We start from the raw sequence: 27616 nt of genomic DNA, 5'->3' as shown, positions 1-27616 counted from the left end.
TTCCCCCTCGCACCGACCTTCGGGGACACAGGACCCAACCCACCGGGGCCCGCAGCCACAGCGGCCGACACCCGCAGGGAGCCGGATTTCCGGGCGGAAGAGGAGGGGCGGGTCCGCACGTGCGCAGAAGGAACCCGGAAGACCCAGAGTCCCGCGCGGGCATTCGTCGTTGTCGCGGGAGACTACATTTCCCACAAGCCTCTGCGCTCAGTCCTTTAGGAGTCCTGGGAGGTGAATGTGTCCAGCTGCGCGAGAGCGGGCTGGGGGCCGGGGAGTTGGCCTCTAACCTCGTGAGGATACCGGGGATTTCTGGTTTATTATGAGATCCTGATTTCACCAAATGAGAGACGTTGTCCCTAATTGGTCAAATCCTAGTATGGCGGAAACATGAACAATTTCTCTGTAGCATGGGATGGTGTTTGACAACATCTTACCCACAGAACTTCTTTTGGAGTTGCTGTCAGTCCTCTCAAGCCCGACTGCTACCTGATCAGCTAGGGTTATCTAATATTCCAGGCTTTTGTTGTCATTTCAACAATCTTCCCGGCATCACCACCAGCAGTAGAGTCCTTCTCAAGAAACCACTTCCTTCGTTCACCCCCTTCTGCTGAAGTTTTGTCATGAAATCACAATAATCCAGTTCCATCTTCAGGCCCCATTTCTGATTCAAGTTCTCTTGCTGTTTCTGCAACATCTGCAATGACTTCCTGAGGGCACAGGACATCCTTCAGGACCTGGTGTCCATATAGCACGACACTTGGATGGGGGGCCCCGACGCAGTGGTTACATGGGGCCGTGCTGCTTAGCCAGCTGGGGACAGTGGCAAGGCACACCTGAACAACTAGCCCAACTCCTGGATGCACAGGGGCAGTTGGAAATGGAGACACTCCCTCCCAGCAGCCCCCATGTCTGGCCAGCACCCTCTCCATCAGTGTGTCCCAGCCAAGACTCAGGGCTGCAGACGGGGGCCATGCTGACATGAGGGCAGCATGTCTGTGCAGGGACTCACACTCTGGCCTCTCAACCTCTTGTGCCTTTCCCTAATCCCTTCCTTTATTGGAGAGAACAAACCACTTACTAAGCATTCGACAAATACTAGGTACTACACAGTGTCTCAGGACTGAGGAAAGACAGGGCATGGCAAGAAATTTATCTTCTTTGATACACATTCTAGTGGGCAACATATGATGGTCAAGTCCAGAGTATGCCTCCATGCAGGCATGCCGATGGGAAACACCAGTGAGGAGGGGCGGAAGTCTGGTGGTGCTCTCATCCTCAAGAGAAGGCCACTAGGGAGGGTCTCCTTTGAATGCAGCATTTTAACACCAAGAAAGATGGGAATGCCATCATCACAGGCAGATATCTGTGGGAACAATAGCCACTGCAGAGGGACCAGCAAAGCCCTGAGAATTGAGGGTGTTTGTGTTGGGAAGGAGTGAGGAGGTCAGTGGCCATGGTGGGCAGCGGAGGACAGGAGAGCATGGGAGATGGTGCAGGGGGTTAGGTGGTGGGAGGATGGGTCTGGGGGAGTGGGAGGTCCAGGTCCCATGAGGCCTTTTGTGTGTGTCAGAGAGGGGCACTGGCTGCTGAGGGAGTGGGCTTCCCCCTCCAGGGTCTCCCTGTGTGGAGCATGGACAGAATGGAAGGAAGGGCATCTGTGGGCAGGAAGCTGTGTTGGATTGATCCAGGTCCAGAGAGGCCAGATTCCTGATGTATTTTCTTGGTAGAGTAAGGGGTTTGCTGGTGGCCAGGATGTGGTGGGAGAGGGGAGTCAGGATGACTCCTGGCCTCTGGTCTGAGCAGCGCTGAGAACAAGAGCATTCCTTCTAGACAGAGGAAAGCAAGGAGAGGTGCAGAGGCAGGCAGCGGTGGCACAGCTGTGTGCCTGTCAGTGCAAAGAGCCTGTGAGCTTCATGGTGTGGAAGCTGAGGAGCTCTGGGCTGCTGGCGTGGAAGCCTCAGGACGTGTTCTCTGACAGCCTGGTTTTCTCAGAGAAATGGGAGTGAGAACCACATGGGGGGCAGAGGGGACACTGATGGAGGTTTGAAGAAATAAGAGCAGGCAGGAAAAGAGAAATAGTCCCCTAGGAGAGCGGGAAGAAGGAAGGAGGGGACATCCTGAGGCTGCAGGAGTATGAAGGGGCCCCGGGAGCTTGGGGACTGTGAGTAGGGCCACCCGTGTCCCTCTGAGCCTGGCCTGGCAGAGGCATAGATTCCTGGAAGGGAGAGAGGGGAGCAGAGTTGACACCAGGGAGAGAAGCACATGACTAGCAGTAGAATCCCAGCCAGGCTGGGACAGGAAGGTGCCCAGATGGGCATGGGGAAAAGTGGAGACACTCCAGTGGGCACCACTGAGTGCCCCTGGCCATCTCTCCACCAGTGGGGATGAGGGACTCCATGAAGGCCCTGCAGAAGCTTCTAGACCACAAGGCAGTCTAGGACATGTTCACCCACCTCTCCCTCACTCAGGTCACAATCCACCGCTGTCTAACCCTAACTGCTGCTAGCCCTTCCTGAGTGGATGCCTTTGATCCCTGGGTCCACAAGGCACTGGACTAAGCAAAGGGCAGGGATGTGGAAATAACATGCTGACAGGTCTCCCTGGAGTTGACCTCCAGATCTACAGTTGGAAAGCCGGATGGGTGGTGGGCACTTTGTATCAAGACAATGGGGTGCAGCTTTGGCAATGACCACACTGTGCCATGGATACAATCCTCACTGAACAGGTGCCCCAGGTATTATGGGGCTCTTGTTCAGTGTCGGTCTGAATCAAAGCTGGAAGCTCCCTCTCATGTCAGAGACCATGAAAGGGACCTCAGAGAGCCATCAGTTAAGAATGGAACCATGTTTGAGGGTCACAACTCTTTAAGTCTTAAGGTCTCTTTAAGAGGATCAAATAAACAAAAAGTGGGATATTCTAGTACAACTGAAAGAAACAACCTCCCCGCCACCAACATTAGCTGGGAAATCTGAGTAAAGCACTTATACTAACCCAGGGAGCAGCTGGTCATACCTGAGGGGGTCTTACCCTGGAGTGAGAGGTGGGCAGGTCCCGAAGTTCCACCTGCAGGATATTCCCAATGATGGGAAGAGGAAGACGGCCAGGTGGGAGCAGAAACCCACGAGTGCCTCCTCTTCTCCACACAAAGGTAAACAGCAGGAAAGCCACACAAGCCACCAGGAGGGTGGGCAGACTGAGCAGAGTCATGTCACCACCCTGTGTGGGCCATGGAACTGTCACTTAGAATGTCAGCCACTGTTGAAGACAGTTTGTTGTAATTGCAAATCAAGTCTACAGGAGACCCACATGCTCCCTTGAGCCACGTTTAGAAATGTGATGGGTTTGGCATCTTCAAAGTCACTTAATTAAGACTCTACACTATCCCCAGCAGGATTCCTCCATGTCCCTTTGTTTGTCCCCTCACCTCATCATCAGTTTGACTCTTCTCCTGGAATAGAAAGGAAACCCAAAAGGGAAAACTTGGGCGTCTCTTGGCGGCCGCCAGACTGAGTCCTACTCCAGCAGACATAGAGCAGGCAGATGGAAGATGGTCTTCAACTGGACCCCCTGAGCCTCTCTTCTTCCCAACCACGTCCTGCCTGATCTTCTCCATCTTTGGCATTGGCCGTGCCTTTACCTGTGGCACCTTCTTCTCCCTTCCCGCTGGGTCCCTACATCACGCCTGCCCCATTCGGTCATTTAGAACAAAGCAGTCAGAATCTCCTTTAAAGACATAGATCAGGCCAGGTCATTCACCTGTTGAAAAACCCTCAGTGGGTTCCCAGGAATTTACCTGAGGGTAAAACCCAAAAACCTTACAAAGACCTTCAAGACCCCCACACACTAGCCTGCACCTTGCCTTCCTGTCCTGTGGGGCCTCCCACCACTCAGCTCCAAGAACAGTCCATGCCATGTGGTCTCCAGGACATTGCCCCAGGCCCTTCCTCTGCTTCTGATGATGCCCTTTCTGCCTCTTCTGCAGACTCACCTGCATCTCCAGCCCCCAGACTCTCCCGCACACTCGCCACAATGACCTTGCCTTCTCTCATGTTTTAAGTGGTGATTATACATTAACTCTGATGGTCCGCTGGGTTTGGATAGAGACCGTGGAGTTCAGGACAGTGGGCTGGTGCCCACTTCACTTTGGACCCAGAGATGGGGTCCAGCTGTTCATACCTCTACCGTGCAGGTGCTCTCCACAACCCCTGGCACCCTGCACCTCAGGCACCTCCCCACTTTCCGTAGCTCTTCCTTCTTTCCATCCCACAGCAGGCTGCTTCCTCATTTCAAATGGCATTTATTTGGTTATCAACAAGATTAACAATTAGTATTTTTAGGTTTATGGGCCATTGGTAATATCTGAACTGTTATTTGACCATTTTTCTAATGAGATATTTACCTTATTGATTTTTCAATAATATAGTCAATTTTCGAAAAAGGCAATAGCACCATCTGTCCAAACAATACGCACATTAACTTACTGGACATGTTTCCCAGTTATGTATCAGTTAGTCAAATTTCAGGTCAGGATATTAAGACGATGTTTTACATGAGAAATATGATGAGCCTTCATTCCTTTCCTGCATTATAAATTAAAGTTCATTTCTTTAAGATAGACCCTCATTTTAACTGGGGAAACAGTGCAAAGGTATGTGGGAAAAGTTACTACCTCTCCCACCTCTCCTCCGGACTCACCCTGCAAAGTCCCTGGGGTCGGCAGCCAGAGACACGTTGCTCCTGCTGGCCACGTGGATGGATACATGGAGGTGGGGTAGGGGAGCCAGTGTTGCTGGATCATAAAAAACAGGGCCTTGCTGGACGCCTGGGGGGCTCAGTCAGTGAAGCCTCTGCCTTCAGCTCAGGTCATGATGCCAGCTTCCTGGGATCAAGCCCCACGTAGGGCCCCCTGCTCAGTGAGGAGTCTGCTTCTCTCTGTCCCCCTGCCACTCCCCCCATTTGTAATCACGCTCTCTCTCAAATAAGTAGAATCTTTATTTTTATTCTTTTTTTATTTTTCATTATGTTCAGTTAGCCAACACATAGTACATCGTAAGTTTTCGTTGTAGTGTTCAACGACTCATTAGTTGTGGATAACAAAATAAAATAAAATCTTTAAAACAAAAAATAGGGACTTGCTATTCCACTCCCCTACTTTTTTTAAGACTTTTTTTTTTTATTTCTTTTCAGTGTAACAGAATCCATTGTATTTGCACCACACCCAGTGCTCCATGCAGTCCGTGCCCTCCCTCATACCCACCACCTGGCTCCCCCAACCTCCCACCCCCCGCCCCTTCAAAACCCTCAGGTTGTTTTCAGAGTCCACAGTCTCTCCTGGTTCACCTCCCCTTCCAATTTCCCTCAACTCCCTTCTCCTTTTTTAATTTATTTGAGAGAGACAGTGCACACACAGAGGGAGAGGGAAAGTAAGAAGCAGAAGCAGACGCCCCTCTGAGCAGGGAGCCCACTGTAGGGCTAGAGCGCAGGACCCTGAGATCCTGACCTGAGCCAAAGACAGGCACTTAACTGGCTGACCCACCCGGGAACCCCTTGCCGATTGTGTTTTGTTCCTTCACCAAATATTCCTTGGGCGTCTTCTTTGAATCAATAGATGTAGACTCTTGTCATTCCTTTAAATGCTGCATAATATCCCATGGTGTGATACATGAGAAAATAAAGGAAATTTTCAACTTAATGTTTTAAAGCCCTGCTCCTGGGCTCCCAGAGAAGTCATCCCTGAACACTTACCAAGGTCAAAATGACCAAAGTCTCAAAACATGGCTCTGTTTCTGCCCTAGCGCACTTTGTACATCTGCTTTGTTTAAAATATAACCAAATAGGGGCATTCCAAACACAAAGATAAGCAACAGGAAGAAAGCTCTCCTGTGCCCATAAAATCAAGGTCACCCAGTCCTGCACAATCAGAAGCTGAAAATGAGGTCTGCAACCTTTTCTGATGCCCTTTGTTTGATGACTTGTAACTTTCTATGTAAATGTCCACAGCCCTGTGCCAAATGCTGTTTCCTGGGGCGTCCTCTTCTCTGTGAAGTTAATGTTCCCCAGGCAGCTCCCCTGGCTGTCCTCACTTGGGCTCGAACAAAACTCTTCTTTTTAGAGATTCTAAAAGATTTGTTCATTTTTACATTGACATACACCACACTCAATAAATCATCCCCCCAAGAAGTTACATTTGTGTTGTTTCCAGTATTCTTGTTTGCTCTTTGCCCACAGTAAAAGAAGCTGTCTTAAGGATTTTCTCACATAATTTTAATTTTCTGTTGTTGCTATTTCTTTTTTTTATTTAATTTTATTTTTTCAGTGTTCCAGAATTCATTGTTTATGTACCACACCCAGTGCTCCATGCAATACGTGCCCTCCTTAGTACCCACCACCAAGCTAACCCATCTGTCCTCCCCCATCCCCTCCAAAACCCTCAGTTTGTTTCTCAGAGTCCAGTCTCCCGTGGTTCGTCTCCCCCTCCGATTTCCCCCAACTCCCTTCTCCTCTCCATCTCCCCATGTCCTCCATGCTGTTTGTTATGCTCCACAAGTAGGTGAAACCATATGATAATTGGCTCTCTCCGCTTGACTCATTTCACTCAGCATCATCTCTTCCAGTCCCGTCCATGTTGCTACAAAAGTTGGGGATTCATCCTTTCTGATGGAGGCATCATACTCCATAGTGTATATGGACCACATCTTCCTTGTCCATTTGTCCGTTGAAGGACATCTTGGCTATCTCCACAGTTTGACAACCATGGCCATTGCTGCTATAAACATTGGGGTACAGATGGCCCTTCTTTTCACTACATCTGTGTCTTTGGGGTAAATACCCAGTAGTGCAATGGCAGGGTCATAGGGAAGCTCTATTTTTAATTTGTTAAGGAGTCTGCACACTGTTTTCCAAAGTGGCTGCACCAACTTGCATCTCACCAACAATGTATGAGCTGTTGCTATTTCTATGGTTCCCAAAACAGGAATAATTGGGTCAAAGTGGTGTATCACTCCCCTTGGAGGAGGTTCTGTCAGATTACTTTCAAGAAGGCTAGAGCAGCCCCCCTCATCCCACCCTGCGTTGCTCCCCGCTTGCCCACCTTCCTGCCTCAGTGGGTCTCAGGGGATTGTCCTGGGGGGGAATGTGCATCCGTCACTACATGGTCTCCATCTGCATGTTCCCACTGACAAGTGTAAACATCTTCCATGTGCCCACTAGAATCACGGCTGTGATTTCCAGTCCTTGAGCTCAAATCCTTATTTCCACAGGACACACTCCCAAACTGAGATTGCTGGTTCAGAAGGTTTATGTATCTTTAAAATATAATTAACTATTTGAACTTCCTTATCTAGTGATGACCTGTCCATTTTCTTTGTCCATCTTTCTCCAGGTTGTTTATCCTTCCCCCCCGAACTGTATATGTTCTTCACATATAAGGGGACTAAGCACTTGCCTATCTGTGAGTATACGCACCACCTTCCCTGTGTGACTTCATTATGCTTGCTTTACTACAACCAGACATGTCTAAATAAACAGGGGCATCTGGAAGGCTCAGTCGTTAGGTGTCTGCGTTCAGCTCAGGTCATGATCCCAGGGTCCTGGCAAGTCCCGCATCGGGCTCCCTGCTCAGAGGGGAGCCTGCTTCTCCCTCTCCCACTCCCCCTGCTTGTGTTCCCTCTCTCGCTGTGTGCCTCTCTGTCAAATAAGTAAATAAAACCTAAAAAGAAAAAAGAAAACAGGTTTACCAGGTGCCTACTCTGTGCCAAATACCAGCCCAGCCAAAAGGGAAATCTTCAGGGCACCAAGCAGTCAGAGTGTGGCTCCCAGGAATCTCCATGTTGATTTTGGCGACTGTGCTGAAGAGTTTTTCTCAATTCTCTCCTTCGATCACACCCTAATTCTGGCAGGCAGCTAATACCATCCTTTCACAGATGTCCAATGGAGGCAGAGAGTGAGGGAGTACCTTGCTCAGGACTCCACCTTCAGGAACTCTGGGAGCATGGGCTTGAAGTGAGGCAGATGCAAAGCTCACGGAGTGTTCCTCTAGAAGGATGCCTCCGTGCTGGGAAGACTAGACCATGGGCCTCAGGCCTCCTCTTCCTCCCTCCCAACGAGCAGAACCAAATACGTTTTTCAGGAAACCTTCCCCAGTCAGGGCAGATGCAAGTCTTGATGGTTGACTTCCCTACGACACAGTTGGCGGCGGCAGGAGGACATCAGTGCCCTCGAGCGCCTGGGAGGGCTGGGCTCTGAAGCCCTCTGCCTGCTGCTTACGTGGACACTGGCCAAAAGGTCAGAGAGAGGAGGAAGTGACGTACTTCCTTCTTTCCTTCCCCATGCAGGGACCACACAGAGGAAACTGTAGTGACCTTCACTGGTGCCCTTTGGTGGGACTTGTCAGGGACTCTGGCACAGGAGAAGCATCCAGCTCAGTGGGGATCTCACAGCTATGGAGGTCACCACATGGTCCAGCCCTCAGTTCAAAGTTCTCCACCCCGTTTTAGTTCATGGGATTTTATCATATCCCTTGCCCTATAAAATAAGTCAAATACATCTTTTTTTGGAACAAGTTTTTTTTAATATTTTATTTATTTGTTTGCCAGAGAGAGAGCACACAACAAGGGGGAGAAGCAGGCTCCCTGCTGAGCGAGAAGCTCAATCTGGGACTCCATCCCAGGACCCTGGGAGCAGAAGGCAGGCACTTCACCGACCGAGCCCCCCAGGCAACCCCAAACAAGTGTTTTCGTTTTTTTAAGCATTTATTTACTTATTTGAAAGATGGAGGGAGGGGAAGAGGGAGAAGGAGTCTTAAGCAGACTCAGCACTGAGTGGGAGGGCTGGACACTGCTGGGTCTGCGGACCCTGAGCTCAGGAGCTGATGGACCCAAGAGCTCAGGACCCTGAGCTGGAACGGAGAGTTGATGCTCAACCGACTGCCCCAGCCATGGTCTCCCAGGACAGGTTTGTTTTTCATCCCAACAACACAAACTCACTCCTTTTAGTCTTTCTCCTGCTTAAAAACAGAAACAAAAACAAAAAAACCATTGGCGTGATACAGGGACCTCCCAAGGAAACTTAAAGAGGGTTCTGTGTTTCTGTGTCTGGGAGCGGGGCACGTGGTACCAGCAGCTCTTGAAGATGGCAGTGGTGGGGGACCCCTTGCCCTGAGGGACGCGCACTCTGCAAACGAAAGTGGACTTCATAAATAAACATTTGTGTTCGGCAGAAAAAGCAGTTACGGCCTTTGAGAGGTTTCCAAAATTGGGGTTGAGGTCCTCGGCTGGCATGTGGTGGACACAGGAAGGAAACCCAGCGCAGGTGGGAGCAGGAGGCTCTCCGGCCCACCCCAACCCACAAGGGGCTGTGGGAGAAGCACCCGGAGTGCAGCACAGATGTGGCCCCTGAGTCCCGGCAGAAGGAGACGAAGGCCATCAGGGACCCAGGAGGGGCTCACATCCAGCTTCAAGGATGGGAGGAGGTTTGGCGGGGTGGGGAGGACCAACAGAAGCACACTTCTTATTAAAACAGCGTGGCCTGTGCTCTTTCCCCAACACCGCACTTGATGCACGAACATGTCGCTGTGCTAGAAAGCCATCCCGAACCGGGGAGTCAGAGGGCTGGACACTTACCATCGGTTTCCACGGTGCTGCAGGTGACTTTCGGTTTGTGTCCTTCTCCGTCTCACACAGGACCCTGAAGGACTCCTTCCTGATGGAGGCGCAGGAGCCCCATCCCAGACCTTCGTCAGCTCCGTGACAGGGAGCGGTAAAGCCCCGGACCACCGACCCATGCGGTATCCCCATTTCCTCGCTGTGGAAGGGCCCAACCTGCTCATAAAGCCTCAGGCACTCCTGGCTTCGATCAGAGCTGAGGAGGGCGCGCTCCTCTGCCCTCAGCCTCAGGCCGCAGGAACAGATCCTCACCCATCCCAGTCCCAGTCACACCAGGGAATGACAGACGCATCGGTTTCTCTGTCCCAAAGATGCTGAGGGGGTTCCCTCCTGAAAGGGCTCCCGCTGCTCCAGCCGCAAACACGAAACCCCCACCGCCCGAGGAACAGGGCCTGAGCCCTGGGCAGTTCTGCTTCAACAGTGGATGGGAGTCAACTTCAGATGGGAGTGAAAGCCGCTTCTCCCTGAGGGCCTGCTGAAGAGAGAGGCGCCCCCGATCTTTCAGCTCTCGGGCTGGACGTCAGGGTGTGGCCATTTTTATTTTCGTCCTCTGAAGTGTGAAAAGCCTTCAGGGAAGAAAAGCCACATAGAGCAACCCGGAGCTGCTTACACTGAACCCGGCCCCGGGAAGGGGCCGCGCGCCTCCACCCAGGCAAAGCCACCGAGAATCCGCACAGCAGGCCCCTCCCGAGCGGGCCAGCGGGACAGCAGGCGGGTATCGAGTTCAACAAGCGCACAGGACTGCAAAACCCCAGGGCTGGGCAACGGCACACAGCATTTGAGGGTGTTTCTCACGATCTTTGCTCTTTCGATTAAAATTTTCCTTCTCTTTCTTCTTTGTTCCTTTACAGCTACTTTATTTTTCCTTTTTTTGTTTTTTAATTTAAATTCAATTAGCCAACGTATCATCATTGATTTTTGATATCATTAGTTTTTGATGTAATGCTCAGTGATTCACCAGTTGTGTACAATACCCAGTGCTCATCACACCACGTGCCCTCCTTACTGCCCGTCGCTGAGTTGTCCCATCCCCCGCCAGCCTCTGCTTCCACAACCCTCATTTGGTTCCCGGAGTCAAGAGTCTCATATGCTTTGTCTCCCTCTCTGATTTCTTCCCATTCAGGTCTCCCTCCCTTCTCCTATTGTCCTCTGCACTATTACTTATGTTCCACGTGTGAGTGAAACCATATGATAATTATGTTTCTCTGATTGACTCATTTCACCTACACAATCCCCTCCAGTCCCATCCATGTCGATGCAAATGGTAGATGGTCGTCCTTTCTGGTGGCTGCGTAATACTCCATTGTATATATGAACCACGTCTTCTTTATCCATCGTCTGTTAAAGAACATCTCGGCTCCTTCCACAGTTTGGCAATTGTGGACATTGCTGCTATAAACGTTTGGGAGCAGGTGCCCCTTCTTTTCACTACATCTGTATCTTTGGGATAAATACCCAGTAGTGTAATTGCTGGGTCATGGGGTAGCTCTATTTATAATGTCTTGAGTAAACTCCATACTGTTTTCCAGAGCGGCTGCACCAGCTTGCATTCCCAACAGTGTAGGAGGGTTCCCTTTTCTCCACATCCTTGCCAACATTTGTTGTTTCCTGTCTTGTTAATTTTTGCCATTCTGACTAGTGTAACATTGTACCTCATTGCGTTTTGATTTGTATTTCCCTAATGGCTAATGATGTTGAACATTTTTCAAGTGTCTGTTGGCCATTTGTATGTCTTCTTTGGAGAACTGTCTGCTCATGTCTTCTGCCCATTTTTTTGATGTGATTATCTGTTTTTGGGGTGTTGAGTGTGAGGAGTTTTTTATAGATCTTGAATATCAGCTCTTTGTACTGTCATTTGTGAATATGACATGATAGTTTATATGGAAAACCCAAAAGACTCCACCCCCAAACTACTAGAACTCATACAGCAGTTCAGTAACGTGGCAGGATACAAAGTCAATGCACAGAAATCAGTTGCTTTCTTGCACACTAACAATGAAAATACAGAAAGGGGAATTAGAGAACTGATTCCATTTACTATTGCACCAAAAACCATAAAACACCTGGGAATAAGCCTGACCAAGGAGGTAAAGGCTCTGTACTCCATTTCTCCCTTTTGATACGGGAGTGTCTATCAGACGCCTGCCCCACCACATAACTCCTTTGGCGTCATGGGTAACAGCTGGAGAGGGGTTCTGCTTGAGAAGAAACAGTGCCTCCAGTCTCACCCCCATCTGATTTAGTGGGTATTTAGAGGAGACAGGATTTTGGACTTAAACGCTGACTGCAAGCAGTAAGACTTTGAAGCTGCTGGGATGGAGGGAGTGTGTTCTACACTGGGAAGATGTGAATTCGGGGAAGCTAGGAATGGAATGCTATAGACTAAATGTCTGTGTCCCCCAGAATTCCTATGTGGAAGCCCTAATCCCAGTGTGATGGTCTTAGGAGGAATGGCCTTTGGGAGGTGATCTGACCATGAATGAAACCAGTGCTCTTAGGAAAAGAGGCCAGGGAGCTACCTACTTCCCTTTCTGCACATGAGAACACAGCAGGAAGTCATCCATCTGCGACCCAAAAGCCATCTGCCCTCCCCAGAACCCCACTATGCTGGCATCCGGACCTTGGACTTCCAGCCTTCATACCTTTCAGTCAGTGATAAACCCGAGTCTGTGGCACCTCGTTACAGCAAACAGAACAGACCAAGTCATTCCTCCGTTCCCTTGTCCACCCCACCCTTTCTCTTTCTGTTCTGCCAAAGGTGGTTCAGATCAGTGGAGGGTTTCTTAAGTTCAGACTAATTTTCCAGCTAGTTTTACCGGGCAGTCCACGCTTGTCCTTGAGGGGACAGCAGGGCTCGTTAAGAGCTGGAGCTTTGGAGACCATAGCATGGAGGCATTCTGGAATGTGCTGAAGAGGAACCAACCCAAGCCTGTTGATAGCCAGCTGCTGCCTGAATCCATTGAACACTCACACCCCAACACCCCCCACTCTCCCTCCCAACGTTTTCCATCACTTTTGAGTACTTTAGGATTTTCCTAGACATTCTCTCAACTTTAAATCCCCAGAGAAAATGAAAAGACATGTTCTTATCTTTTTCTGTTGGAAGCAGTATTACCCCCGTGTAGGTGTGTCAGGAAAATGACAGACAGCTTTCAGAATGGAGCAGCCGGTCCTCAGTTTGTGATTTGCCCATCTGTCAGTGTTGGTTTTGCTAGTGCCTCATGGTGGGTAGGATGGCACACACGTCCCAATCCCGGAGCCCAAGGTTATGCTACCTTACCTAGAGAAGGGGTTCTGAATGTGCGATGAAGGTAGGAGCTCTAAGACAGGGAGACTATCCTGTGTTATCTGGGTGGACCCATGATCGTCACAGGACCCGTATAAGAGGGAGGCGGGGGGTCAGCCCAAGAGAGACTGAAAGCTGCTACACGACTGGCTTCAAAACATTACTCATTTTATTAAGGAACATTTATGCAGGACTTCTGGTTGCCCCACAGGTTCCAAAGACTCTGCAAGCCTAGACCGCCCAGCCCTCATAGGCTATGGGGTAGAGGGGCCTCCGTCAGGCCCGTCCCACAGGTGGGCAGTTAGAGCATGAAGGCTGAGCACCCAGGGGCCTTCAGTGAGAGCTGACAGGGTGCGGACAGAGTTCTTGTTCCAAACTCCTCTTCTGCTTCACGACATGCTTTAGTTCACTGAGCCGATTAATCGCTATTTCCTCACTTCTGCCTTATTCCACCCAGGGTTCCCACGAGCCTAGAATTTTTGTTCCAGGTATGAAGTCACATTTTAATGATAAGAGATAAAAACAGATGTCTATGTTGACTTTTCAGGCATATTTTAATCTTAAAATACAGCACGTGGTGCTGAGAAGCGAGCCCAAAGGAACAACTTCTTATCCCAGGGACAGATGGTAGCAGATACATTTTTGACATGGTTGACAAGCCTTCAAAGGTCTATTATTTTCCGCTTTTCCAAACTACGGAACAGCATCGGTATTCTTTTTTGTGAGTCCTGGTTGCCAGCTACTTTGCTTTCCTGGAAGACGTGTGTTTACCTTCCCAGAGAACCGCTCACCCTTGTTTCCAGGGACCCCAGCACAGACTCAACTAGGTTGCAGTTTGTTTCAATTTGTTTAATTAGCTTTACACAAATTTCATCTGATGCACATAACTGTGGAAAGCAGCATCTCTAGCCCAATTTATTCCCTGTGAAGCGAACTGCTTTCACTGAGACTCTGCAGAAAGGGTCTTCCTGGAGGGGCTGAGGGGGTGTGGGGGCGTGGGGTAACTCCAGGTTTGCCCCAGAGAGCCTGGGGCGGGGGTGGGGCTGGTTTTCAGCCTGAGCGGGGAATGAGACAGAGTTTGTAATAGGGTGGGATCTTGGCAAACCCGATTGCGATGGGACTGAGGTCAATATCCTTGGGGTCAACAAGAGACTTCAGGTTAAAGTGTTGCAGAATAGCGGACAAGAACAGGAACAATTCCATGCGAGCCAGGCCTTCTCCAACACACACCCGCTTTCCTGGAAGTGACAACAGTGCTCCTGAGATTCTGAGGCAGCACAGGTGAGGCAGCAGAGGGGGGCTGGGCGGAGGGGGTTGTGGGTAAACTGTCACCCTCAAGCAGAATGGACCCCTCTCTGCCCCTTAGAAGGAAGCACATGACATCGTTCAGTATAAAAATATCCGTGATATGGGCGCCTGGGTGGCTCAGTGGGTTAAGCCTCTGCCTTCGGCTCAGGTCATGATCTCAGGGTCCTGGGATCGGGTCCCGCATCGGGCTCTCTGCTCAGCGGGGAGCCTGCTTCCCCCTCTCTCTCTCTACCTGCCTCTCTGCCTACTGTGATCTCTGTCTGTCAAATAAATAAATAAAATCTTTAAAAAAAAAAAATATCCGTGATAGACATATTCGGGGACAGGGCTTCATATGGTCTCCATCACCAGGACTCAGCAGCATAAACCTATATGGGATTGGAACAGGGATCTTTGCCCAGTGCTCCCCTAACATCCTGCAGGAAAGAAGCGGGGCCACAGCTGGAAGGCGGCCTCTAACACGGAGTATCAGGGATTTGCTTACATGGACTCCCTCCCACCAACCACTGAGGAAGGGCCCTGGGAGAGACCAAGGGCCCGAGAGAGGACACCAGGACACAGCCTAGGGAAGGCCAGAGTGTCCCATGGTGAGTCCCGGTAACCAACCCTGAGGTTTCATTTACTGACCCTTGTTTAAAAGTATGGAGAATTAGGTAATAAAGTTTTGAGGGATTTTCACTAAGCACTATTGGATAGGATTTTAGCACTGGATGAAGAACGGTATCTGCTATGCAGAAGGGGAAATTCCTCTCATTCCCAGGACCTCTGATGAGAAGATGCCATTTGGCCTCTGTGGACGGGAAGAAGACATCTGGGTCCCCGTACAAGTGCTTGACCATGGCAGAGAGCAGGAATGAGGGACAGTTCCCAGGGAAGACCCGACCTACATCTTCACTCTTCTTACCTGCAGAAAATGCTTTAAAATAGTCACTATATTTGAACTTCCCATTTTCATTCAGAAAGTGCTCTGGCTTAAACTTCTCTGGATCAGGGAATTCTTGCTTGTCAAACAAGAGGGAGTCCAGGGTTGGAATTACAACCGTGCCCTAGAAGGAACAAAGGCTAGCGTCAGTCAAGCTGCCAGAACATGGGCTTTCCACGGGGACTCCCGGCGGGGGAAGTCGTCTGCTTCAGGACTAGATGGGAGGCAGTCAGGGGTCAGTTCTAAACAGAGGTGAGAGCTCTAATCTCATCACAGGAGGAGCTCATGGGCTAGATGTACTACCCGTGGTTCCTGGGTGGAAGTACCACAGAGCCAGGCACTGGCCCAGGGGTCCCCCTTCCAGATTTTCTCCACTGCTTGGTCATCAGGTCCATGTGAAGACTTCTGGGGGCGCAGCACTCCAGGGGGCAGAACTCTGGTCTGGCCCCCACCATTCAGCCACATCTGTCAAGGGACTCTGCCTTTCCATGGGCCAGCAGACGGGCTGGCAGATGGTGCTCAGGGCATGCACGCCAGGCCCCATCTGACCTTGGGGATGATGTAACCTCTGAACACCGTGTCCCGGTTTGCTTCGTGGGGCAGGTTGGAGGGCAGGAGGTCGATGAACCGCTGAATCTCGTGCACCACGGCGTCCATGTAGGGCATCTCCAGCCTGTCCTTGATGGCAGGGATGCGGCTTGGCCCGATCACCCTGTCGATTTCTTCATGGAGTTTCTCTGCCGAGACATGAAGAGGACAGATGCAGAGGACCCGCTCCAGGCCAGCTCTCACCCACCCACCCGCCCAGCAGAGGCTTACAGGGCACTCTCAGCAGTGCTTGGGGGTGTCCTGGATGCTGGGGACCCTTGGATAATTCCTCCACAAAGGCCAATGAGAGTCATACTCTGTGCGGCTAGGGCCAGCTGTTAGCTGATGGCAGCTAATCCAGTGCCTGACCCGACGCCCGGAGTAGAGGGTAACAAAAAGTTCTTAGAAATTTCAGGTGGAGGGAAACCTCTGTATTAATCATTACCCCCAGCTGGTTTACTGCACGCTTTCAGGAGCTGTGGAGGTGAGAGGCAGAATGCAAACAGGTGCATATGGCCTTCTGCATGAAGAATGGAGGAGCAGAGTCTGGGCCTCCCGCTCTGACAAGTTGCTGGGGCCTTTGCAGTATGCTGAGTGAATGACAAAGTCATGTGCTGTATGGTTCCCAGGTAAAAGTGTAAAACTCCTGCTGACACTGAACCAGTACTAAGGGTACAAAGCTGAGTGCAGAGGTGACACACACAGTCCTGGGACAAGCCTGGGGTGGGCAGGGCTTCAGCAACAGGTTTCCAAGAGCCCCAAAGCAGCTCCTGTGAAAGGCTAACACGTGTCAGATCCGGCAATGGTGTGTGGGTATCAGTCCTATTTACTTTCTGTCTTTTTCTCTATATTGGAGATTGCTCACAACTAATCACAGTTTCTCAGGCTCTAGTCCCCCTGGTCCAGACTGGTCAGAAGTTCTCAGATCTGTGGAAGGCTTTGCTCCAGAGACTTGGGCTCCTTCACCCCTAACCCTTCTGTGAGACAGAAAAAGCAATGCCTTTGGGGTCAGGTCTGATCCTGCACAGGTCACAGTCCGCATCCCTGAGGGAAATTACCTCGTATCCCAAAATTCCTGCCCTTAAGAACACAGTGTATTTCAGGGCTCCTACCCATGCCTGGCACACAGCAGGAGCCAAATTATTATGAGCAGCAGCAGCAAGCTTGCCTCAGGGTGATGAGTGTTCCCTGGAGCAGAGCCCAGGGGCAGCCGGGACGCTGGGGCAGGCTCTTAGCCATGAGGACACCCTCACCCCATCCTGCCCTCTCTCTCTGTGCTCTGTGTAGCCAGCCAGGTCTTGTTCCGGGGCAAGGTAGACATTATTTTCACTGTCATAAGTAGGTTATTTTGTGCAGCAGAATGCAGAAGGCATTGCTTTTCCCATGCTGCTGCAGGCTCTTCTGTTCTGAAATCAGGTATGTGTCAGTGGGGCACGGGGCACAGCGTCCAAGAGTGCCAGGCACCCATCATACAGGAGTGCTTCCACTGAATCCAGGCGGTGGCTCCCGTGTCACTGCCATGAGGCTTAGCCAGCAAGGCCAGCCTTTCATTTTGCAGGCAGAAAGCTGCTCCCTAAACACTCCGGCCTGACAAAGTGTGGCCCCAGAACCCTGTCTCCTGTGCAGCATACCTTCGACCTCTGGATATTTCATGAGAACCAGGAGCCCATATCTCAGAGTGGTGCTGGTGGTCTCTGTGCCCGCAAAGAACAGGTCAGCCACAGTCACAGCAATATTGTCCAGGGTGAACCAGGGCTCTGAACTGTATCTTTCCTGCAGACATTAGAGATACACAGGGACTCCATTAGAAGAGCTCCTCGGTGGATGAGAAAGAGACCTCTGTCTCCCTCCGCCTCAAACACACCCAACAGCCTTGCTGTCAGCTCCACAGGGAGGAGAGGGCAGATCAGATGTGCATGAAGTTATCCCGTGGAGACATGATCATCTCCATGGCACAATTAGGGAAACCAAGGCTCCCAGAAGACCTGCCACAGGCAGGACTGTGCTCCTCCCCTGGGCTGTGCAGCTCTGGTGTTCCTCCTACAGAGCGGAGCCATGGGGAGTGGGCCAGCAAGGAGTGCAGTAAGACTCTCCCTAGTCCTGAGCCATGACCTCCAGCTGCCCGGGACTGAGCTGTGGGGCCCATGCTAACAACCCAACGCACACACTGCCCTGGGCCTCCTCCACACCTACAGTCAGCACCACTGGGTCTAGGAGGCAGGGAAGTCACCAGGACGCCACACACCCAGGAGGGGCAGTGAGGAGCCCCACTCGTGGAAGAGCTTCTCAGACAGCCCCCCGCAGTTATCCAGGAATTCACATACTGTTCTAGAAGCACAAGAGATGTCAGAGGAGAGAGGAGAAGCTTCACCATCTGGGTAGGGGTCCCAGAGGGCTGTCAAAAAGATGATGCTGGATGGGCCTGGAAACCCATGAAGTCATGTACAATTTGGGGTTCACATGCTGATGAGGAGGGTGGAGGGCTCCTCCCCAAAGGAGACCCAGTCATCAAAGTCAGAAATGGTGAGGAAGTACAGCCTGGAGGGAACCACCACGAGGGGCCACACACCCAGCCTGGCAGCCAATGAGGGCATCCCCAGCAAAGCCACCTTGCTGACCAGCGTGTGCACAGTGAGGCCAGCCGGGCAGGCAAGGTCTGTGTCCCCACACAGACAGGTGGGATGGTCACATGAAGCCAGGGTGCGGTCAGACCAGGAACATCAGAACATGCCCCTGGGGGCCGCAGGAGTGTCACAGTGTCAACCGCCATGTGCACGTGCATGCCCCCTGTCCCACAATCAAACGTGTCTAGCTGGGTGGGGTCGGGGGGCCAGCGTCCACACGTACCTTCTGCAGCTCCAGGAGCAGGCAGTCCGTGAAGTCCCGGAGGCAGCCGGTGTTGAGTGACCGCTGGTGCTCCTTCACTCTTGCCAAAGTGTAATCTTTTATTTCCGACACGTTTCTTAACATTTTCCAATGGCTTCCAGGCAGGTAGTGCAGATAGCTTGGGAAAATGTTATAAAGCTAGAAAAAGAGGGGGAGGGATTTCTATTTTCTTTTCCAGATGCAACACGGTTTTATGTACTGGGCTATTTATTTCCTCTGACTTGAACCCATGGATGTCATATTGTGATATTTAGAACATTGGGCTCACATCGGCACCACGTTGTGGGGTGTGTGGGGTCGCATGTTAGCAGGGTCCTGTTTTAAAGGGTAAAACGGCCTCCTGTGGTCAGCAAGGCAAACACTGGGCCCATGGATGTCTCCAGAAGCAACCTCCAGGCTCTCAGATGGTGAGTTGCACCAGCCCTGGGTGTTCCCTGGTTTTGTGGTCCTGTCTGCCTGTCCCCCAGGTCCAGTCCTTGTCCTTTTCCTAACCTCAGTGGAGCATACATGGGCAAGTGCAGACTAAGGGGCCTCACTTGGAGCCAGCCCGTGCTGAGCAGCCTGAAGTTCTCGTTGAAGAGCCTCTGTATCCTCAGGCCCGTCTCGTCCGTGTAGTCGAAGTGCTTACGGAAGAGGATGTCAGCGATGACGTTGCAGGGGGCAAAGCCCAACAGAAAGGTGGGGTCAAAGGGCTGGCCTGCAACACAGGGGAGCAGTCAGGCCGGCTCCCACCCACTCACACTTCCCAGTGTCTGTGATCTGTTGTCCTAAGCATCCCCATAATTCTACAAGGCTTGTGGGAGCCTATTGTGGGGGGGGGGGGGCTTTACTTTCCAGTTATTCCAGATAAACACACCAGACATGGAGAGGACCAGAGCTGCAGACGGTGTCTGTGGATTAAGGCAACCCTCTCAGCTCCAGCTGCTTCGGTTCAGTCCGGGGTCTCGCAGGCCCACCAAGGCTGCCCCCCAGACCATGTGTGCAAAGACCCGGTGGCCACACGCACCCCGGGTGCCCCTGAGCGCCTCCAGCAGGAAGGGGATCTCCCTCTGGATCCGCTCCTCGTTGCCACGCTTCCCCATGCCGTAGTCCCGGAGCGTCGTCAGGGAGAGTCTCCGGGTGTCCTTCCAGCCTGGTCCATTGTTGAAAGTAATCCCTGGGGATGAGGGGACAGCAGAGCACTTACTGCATGCCCCGGGGCAGAGTGACAAGGTGAGCAGCTCCAGGCGGGAGGGACCCAAGTGGCGAACTGACTGGCCTGGGCACCCAAGCACCGGGGCTCCTGGTGTCCAGAATCCTGGCTGGTGCCCTAAGGCTGGCTTTCCACCTGACACCTCACCTCCCCCAGTGTTCTTCCCACCATCAGTTTACTGCCTTTGTCCACTTTGCCCAGAGGCTTCCCACATGAAACAAAACCACAGCTGCCCACCAGTGAAAGCCCCTGCCCCTTTCCCAGAAGTTGTGCTGTTTCCACTGGTTTCGAACTTCCACACTACAAATTAGAAAGTGTCCTTACTGAAACCTGAGCTGTCATTCAGCTCCCAGACTCTGCCAGCCTCTGGATATGGGAAGACCTCGTGCACATTCCCCTTGGAGGTGCAAGCAGAGGTCTGAGGAAGGCCGAGGCACTGTGCATCCTAGAAGGAAGTCTGGAGGGTCAGAGGTGGGGAGGAGGATGGAGGTGTGAGATGAGGCAGGGAGGGGGATGGAGGTGTGAGATGAGGCGGAGAGGGACCAGGAGGTGTGAGATGAGGCAGGGAGGGGGATGGAGGTGTGAGATGAGGCAGGGAGGGGGATGGAGATGTGAGATGAGGCAGGGAGGGACCAGGAGGTGTGAGATGAGGCAGGGAGGGGGATGGAGGTGTGAGATGAGGCAGGGAGGGGGATGGAGGTGTGAGATGAGGCGGAGAGGGACCAGGAGGTGTGAGATGAGGCAGGGAGGGGGATGGAGGTGTGAGATGAGGCGGGGAGGGACCAGGAGGTGTGAGATGAGGCGGGGAGGGGGATGGAGGTGTGAGATGAGGCGGGGAGGGACCAGGAGGTGTGAGATGAGGTGGGGAGGGACCAGGAGGTGTGACATGAGGCGGGGAGGGGGATGGAGGTGTGAGATGAGGCGGGGGGGGGGGCAGCACTGGTCACACTAGGGTCCAATTCCACCCAAAGAGAACATGAGATAGAGATAACAGCTGGCTGGACAGCATGGCCCCTGACTGGGTGGGAGTGCTTGGAGGGTACATGGCACCCAGGGTCCTCCTTAGAGGAGCCGTCCATTGAGAGATGGCATTTGGGTTCCTGCATTTGGGTCTGTGTATGAGGAGCTTTGGGTGCCTGCAGGACCCTGTGGAGCCTGCTAGGTGGATGCTGGGGACACAGCTGGGCAGCCCAAGAGGGATCCCAGGCATGTGTGACCATACTCCCACGTGTCTGTGGGGTCCACTGATGTCTCAGCAGTGAGCTCCAGTGGCTCCATCCTCCAGTGGCTGCAGCAGACAGATCCTGCCCCAGGACGTGGGGCAGACAAGCGGGGGCACTAGAGAGTGTGCCCTTGGCAGGCCAGAGGCCAGAGCTATGGGCTAAGGGTTGAGAAGCTGGCAGGGAACGCAGAAAGTGGGAGTGCCCAGTGGACCTAAATGGCTGTGACATGGGGGCTGAGGGGGTGGACAAGGAGACAGACAATTTTAAGATGGTTCTGGAAAGAATTGTGTAGCAGGGGGAAGGTGGGAGAGGCCAGAATATGTGAGCAATGGATAGAGAGACAGAGAGACAGAGACAGAGACAGAGAAACAAGACAGAGACAGAGGGACAAAGGGGAGACAGAGAGAAAGAGTTGGAGACAGAGACTGAGACAGAGAGACAAGAGACTGAGACAGAAACAGAGAGACAGAATGACAGAGACAAAGAGAGACAGAGAGAGACAGAGACAAATAGATAAGACAGAGACAAAGAAACAAGATACAGAGAGATGAGAGAGAGACAGAGTGACAGAGACAAAGAGAGACAGAATGACAAGACAAAGAAAGAGAGACAAAGGCAGAGACATAGACAAAGAGATAAAACAGAGACAGAGATACAAGACAGAGACACAGAGAGACAGAGGAATAAACAAGGAGAAGAAAGAAAAACACTGACAAAGACAGAGAGACATATGAACAAAGACAGAGACAAAGAGACAGAGAGAGACAGAGGGACAGAGAGACAAACACAGAGGAAGAGAGACAGACAGAGATAGAGAGACAGAGAGGGAGATCGCAGAGGAGCTAAGACTTTGGAACCCCAAACAGGCTGAAATAGAGACAGTAATGCTTCTGGGTCAGCACCTCACAAACATTCACTGAAGTGAAATTTATTGGAATTAATGTGGGCCCTGTGCTCAGTACAATGTTGACAGTTAACATTTGCATCATTATGTCTAGGGCATCAGAGGTGTCCCATGGACAGGGTCTGGGCCATGTGGCACATGAGAAAATAGGACTTGGGAACCACAGGCAGGACAGGACAAAGCCCCATGAGTCCAACGCATAGAATGTGAATATGGCCCCTGCCTGGCTGCATTCAGGGGCCCATGACTTGGACCAGGGGTGTCAGGTAAGGGCTCCCTGGAACCAGGATGGAGCTCCTTGACCCCACAACTCCTGCTCTTGTGGGGCAGCAAAGCTCCTCTTGTGTTAATGATAAAAACTGAGGAAGTTAACTTTGCTTTTGGCAACCCCAAAGATGTAAAACCAGCCCACAATGTCCAAGAAAGAAAATCAGATGCCACTGACAGTGACAGGGTTTGACCTTGTGCAAGTAGATGGGAATGAGGGGACAGCACATAAGAACAGCAGACACCACTGTAAGCACATCAGTTGGAAATTTCTACATAAAGTGGATACAGGTTTTCTAGAGATTTGTCACCATAGTTAACTAAGGAAAAACTAGAGGCTTCTGGGTTTTGTAGGGTAGACAGGACACTGCTTTCTTCCTCATCTACTTTAGAATCTCACTAAAACTACGTGAACCAGTACCATGCTATCTTGGTGATCACAGCTTTGTAGTAAAGCTTGAAATCTGGCAACATGATGCCCCCAGTTTTGTTTTTCTTTTTCAACATTTCCTTAGCAATTCAGGGTCTCTTCTGATTCCATACAAATTTTAGGATTGTTTGCTCCAGTTCTTTGAAAAATGTCAGTGGAATTTTGATCAGAATGGCATTGAGAGTATAGATTGTTCTAGGCAGTATAGACATTTTAACAATGTTTATTCTTCCAATCCATGAGCATGGAATGGTCTTCCATCTTTTTGTGTCTTCTTCAATTTCTTTCATGAGTGTTCTGTAATTCCTAGAGTACAGATCCTATACCTTTTTGGTTAGGTTTATTCCCAGGTATCTTATGGTTATTGGTGCTATAGTAAATGGAATTGATTCTCTAAGTTCCCTTTCTATATTTTCATTGTTCATGTATAAGAAAACAATTGATTTCTGTGCATTGAGTTTGTATCCAGCCACATTACTGAATTGCTGTATGAGTTCTAGTAGTTTGGGGATGGAGTCTTTTGGGTTTTCCATATAAACTATCATGCCATCTGCAAAGAGAGAGAGTTGGACTTCTTCATTGCCAATTTGAATACATTTTATTTCTCTTTCTTGTCTGATTGCTGTTGCTAGGACTTCTAATACTATGTTGAACAAGAGTGGTGAGAGTGAACATCCTTGTCGTGTTCCTGATCTCAATGGGAAGGCTGTCCCCTTTTCCCCATTGAGGATGATATTTGCTGTGGGTCTTTCATAGATAGATTTTATGAAGTTGAGGAATGTTGCCTATATCCCTATACTTTGAAGTGTTTTAATCAGGAACGGTTGCTGGATCTTGTCAAATGCTTTTTCTGCATCAATTGAGAGGACCATGTGGTTCTTCTCTTTTCTCTTACTAATTTGTTCTATCACATTGATTGATTTGTTAATGTTGAACCACACTTGCAACCCAGGGATAAATCCCACCTGGTCATGGTGGACAATCTTTTTAATGTACTGTTGGATTCTATTAGCTAGGATCTTGTTAAGAATGGGTACAGAAGGACACTACATCATTCTTAAAGGGTCTATCCACCAAGAAGATCTAACAGTTGTAAATATTTATGCCTTCAATATGGGAGCAGCCAACTACATAAGACATCTGTTAATCAAGATAAAGAATCATATTGATATTAATACATTAATAGTAGGGGATCTTAACACGCCACTCTCAGTAATAGACAGACCATCCAAGCAGAAAAATCAATAAAGAAACAAGAGCACTGAATGACACGTTGGACCAGATGGAACTCATAGATATATACAGAACATTCCACCCTAAAACAACAGAATACTCATTCTTCCTAAGTGCACATGGAACCTTCTCCAGAATAGACCACATACTGGGTCACAAATCAGGGCTCAACCAATACCAAAAGATTGAGATTATTCCCTGCATATTCTCAAATCATATTTCTTTGAAACTGGAGTTCAACCACAAGGAAAAGTTCAGAAGGAATTCAAACACCTGGAAGCTAAAGCCACCTTGCTTAAGAATGTTTGGATCAACCAGGAGATCAAAGAAGATCTTAAACAATTCATGGAAACCAATGAGAATGAAGACACTTTGGTCCAAAACCTATGGGATACAGCAAAGGCAGTCCTAAGGGGGGAAAACATAGCCATCCAAGCCTCCCTCAAAAAAATTGGAAAAATCCAGAATACAGCAGCTGTCTCTACACCTTAAAGAACTGGAGAATCAAAAACAAGTTAAGCTAACTCCACACACAAGAAGGGAAGTAATCAAGATTAGAGCTGAGATCAATGAGGTAGAAACCAGAGATACAGTAGAACACATCAATGAAACTAGAAGCTGGTTTTTTGAAAGAATCAATAAGATCAATAAACCATTGGCCAAACTAATCCAAAAGAAAAGAGAGAAAGCCCAAATTAATAAAATTATGAATGAAAAGAGATTACGACTAACACCAAGGAAACAGAAACAATCATCAGAAATTATTATCAACAGTTATGTGCCAATAAGTTAAGCAACCTAGAAGAAATGGATACATTCCTTAAACCTATAAACTTCCAAAATTGAATCAGGAAGAAATTGACAACCTGAATAGACCAATATTTAGTAACGAGATTGAAGCAGTGATCAAAAACCTCCCAAAAAACAAAAGCCTGGGACCTGAAAGATTCCCTGGGGAATTCTACCAAACTTTCAAAGAAGAAATAATACCTATTCTCCTGAAGCTTTTCAAAAAATTGAAGCAGAAGGAAAACTTCCAGACTCTTTCTATGAAGCCAGCATTACCATGATCCCTGAACCAGGCAAAGACCCCACCAAAAAAGAGAATTTCAGACTAATATCCCTGATGAATACAGATGTTAAAATGAAAGTGTGCAAGTGGAAAAGAATCAGCATACATGGTCGGGGGACAGGCAGTGGTGGGCAGCAAGTTCACAGGGCTGTGAGCTGGAGGACCTATGAGCAGGTGCCCGCAGGGGCTCCAGGATGTCCCAGGAGACACAGGAGGTAGACACTGGAGTCGGGAGTCTGGATGACACTCAGGTAAAGACTCCAATAAACACTCAGACCACCAGATCCCTAATACGGGGTAACTGCCTATTCTAGATATGGGAACCCAGGCTCTGAAGACATAGGCTGCAAAGAAAGAGAGGTGAGGCTGGCAAGACGGGATCCCGTGGAAGTCCCTTTGCGAGCTGGGGCTGCTGTGCTCAGAACAGCACAGGTGACATATCAGAGGCCTCCAGGGTTAGAATGTGAACTGCAGCTGCCAACAGCCCCACAGACAAGCGGGATACCTTGGGGGCATCGGTGCCTGGTCTTAGGTGCAGGGCCTCGGGGAATGGAGCACCAACACCCAGAAGCAGGGGGCGCTGTGAGTGAGAAGAGCTTCCCAGACTGTGGCCCCAGGAGGCTGGAAGCTCTGTGGGAGGAAAGCACAGCTCATCCGCCAGAGGCATTTCCCTCTGTGGTATTTCTCTATAACACACCTGTCCTGCTGGTCAGTGATGGTGCGGGAGGTCCTGTTTTTTTTTTGTTACAAGTCTGTCATAGAAGGTTTAAATAAAGTCTGTCCTAAGCACCTGAACTGTTGAGGGTCTCCCTACTCTTCCGTTTTGTTGTACGCTGTGCTATGTGGTCATCATCCTTGGTATTTCCCTGGCTCCCACCCCCCACAGGGGTCCTCTGAAAAGTGGGGCTCACCTCTGTCTTTGTGCAACTGGAATGCAAAGATTTCTCCTCTGCCAGAAAGGTCATTCTTGTGGTCAAGCAGAGCTTCCTTCACCGCCTTGTAGCCATGTAGGACCACAGTGCGCTGGGAGCCCAGGTACAAGGTGAACACCGGCCCGTACCGCTCTGCTAGCTGCAGAGACAGGCAAGGAGCCAAGTGAGACCACTGGGAACTCAGGGAGGAGGCAGGCCAGGCTTAAAACCCAAAGTTGTTGTTGACCAAGAGAACACAGAGGGATCTGGGAAAAGACAGTCTTTGTCCAGCCTGACTTGGGAAGACCCTTCACATAGAGACTTTCTTCTGCAGGGAGCAAGGGTCCAGAATGCCTGAGCTCCTTGACAAAATTAACTTGGTGGGCTGGCTCCTGTCCCACCCCTGAGGATCTTTTGCCAACATATGCCCCATCACCCTCACTGTCTGCCATCCCCGAAGTCCCAGACCCCACGGTGCTGCAGGAGGACCCTGCGTCAGCACTGTCCTGACCTCCACAAGTCCATCCTCCATGGTACACAAAGCACTGTCAACATCTCCCTTACCTCAAACACTTTCCCCACATGTTAGGTGCCTTATGGCATTCTTTTATTAACTCATGGAATAGATTTAGCAACTCATTCAGTTTTTAGATTCGTTAGCTCATTCACTATTCACAACAGCTGTGGACAGAGGTACTACACCAGAGGTGGGTCGACACCACTTTTCACCCTGTTCTTTGGCATCTACAGTGTGCATCTGGTGGGAACACATGGCCCTCCTTACATTGGGACAGTGAACAGCAGCAGCCCCAGACACACTGGCCTCACCTAGCCATCCACTGACAAAGCATTTAACCCACGACTCAAGCAGGCTTCTGGGGCCAGCCATGGCCAATGCCCACTCAAGAGCTCAAGGTCCAAGCTGTACCACTAACTAAATATCTTTAATATCCCTCTTGGATGCTACTGTTAAGTCAGTTCACTCATAACAGGCTGGACTTGAATAACAACTTGTCTGACAGTGAATTGAATGCACACATACTATGTCTAATCTCTGAATTCTCCTCCCCTAACTAACAATATTTCTCTTACCTTGGTGAAAGACTTTGGAACATTCTTCATATCTAACTGAAGAAGATTCCCAATAATGGGCAGTGGAAAAGGGCCAGGGGGCAGTTTCCAGCTGCTGTAGATCTGTTTCCAGATAGATATAAGCATTAGGGTGGCCATCCACACCAACAGGGCAACTGTGATGCCCAAGGCAGCCATGGTGACTTTGGGGTCACTGCTGACTTGTGCGAATGCTCTGAAGCCACAGCTTTTATAATGCACCCTCGGGAAGGAGGGTGACCAGCCAACCAATCCCATCTTCCTTTTCCTCTCACCTAGCGTATTAGTTTATTATTAGCTACTGTTGGCCATCATTTCAAAAGCTGACTACTGTGGTGGTTGCATCAGGGAAACTATCCTGGCACCCACCTTTGATGTTCAGTATCTATCAACCCTGGGTGCTGGCACCTGCACCAAAGTCAGCCAACAGCATCCAGGGAACTACCACACTGGACCTTGGGTCAGAAGATCACAGTGGTTTGGACAGGGGGGTTCAGGTTATGTTTACGGGGGTGGCTTAGGGGCCAGATATAAGGCAGCATCAATTATGTGCTGGTGAGTGCCTCCATGGCAGAGTACTGGATCTCATGCAACAAGAGTCTTCACATCTGCTCAGGCTCCC

General features: G+C 50.3%; 1 protein-coding gene across 1 annotated transcript; it reads right to left on the bottom strand.

The window, feature by feature from the left end:
* Positions 1-13477: 13477 nt before the first annotated feature.
* LOC125085126 (cytochrome P450 2E1) lies at positions 13478-27197 on the bottom strand. The gene is made up of 9 exons (XM_047703323.1): positions 26977-27197; positions 25885-26044; positions 19659-19808; positions 19189-19349; positions 18614-18790; positions 17398-17539; positions 15728-15915; positions 15161-15302; positions 13478-14186 (listed from the first exon to the last, which is right to left on the bottom strand). The coding sequence occupies exons 1-9, from the start codon at positions 27151-27153 to the stop codon at positions 13999-14001; spliced, it is 1485 nt and encodes a 494-aa protein (XP_047559279.1). The 5' UTR covers positions 27154-27197; the 3' UTR covers positions 13478-13998.
* Between the last annotated feature and the right edge of the window lie 419 nt (positions 27198-27616).

Source organism: Lutra lutra, chromosome 14 (genome assembly GCF_902655055.1).
Source record: "Lutra lutra chromosome 14, mLutLut1.2, whole genome shotgun sequence".
Lineage (NCBI taxonomy): Eukaryota > Metazoa > Chordata > Mammalia > Carnivora > Mustelidae > Lutra > Lutra lutra.
The sequence above is the reverse complement of the archived record's forward strand: the minus strand, read 5'-3'. Positions and strand labels throughout refer to the sequence as shown.

Bases quoted from the DNA above. Each gene is read 5' to 3' on its own strand.
- LOC125085126 (XM_047703323.1), bottom strand. From the start codon at position 27,153: ATGGCTGCCTTGGGCATCACAGTTGCCCTGTTGGTGTGGATGGCCACC. The intron at 26,045-26,976 runs GTAAGAGAAATA...CTGTCTCTGCAG, and splicing joins TTCCAAAGTCTTTCACCAAG to CTAGCAGAGCGGTACGGGCC. The intron at 15,303-15,727 runs GTCAGATGGGGC...TGTTCCTTCTAG, and splicing joins GAGGTTACATCATCCCCAAG to GGCACGGTTGTAATTCCAAC.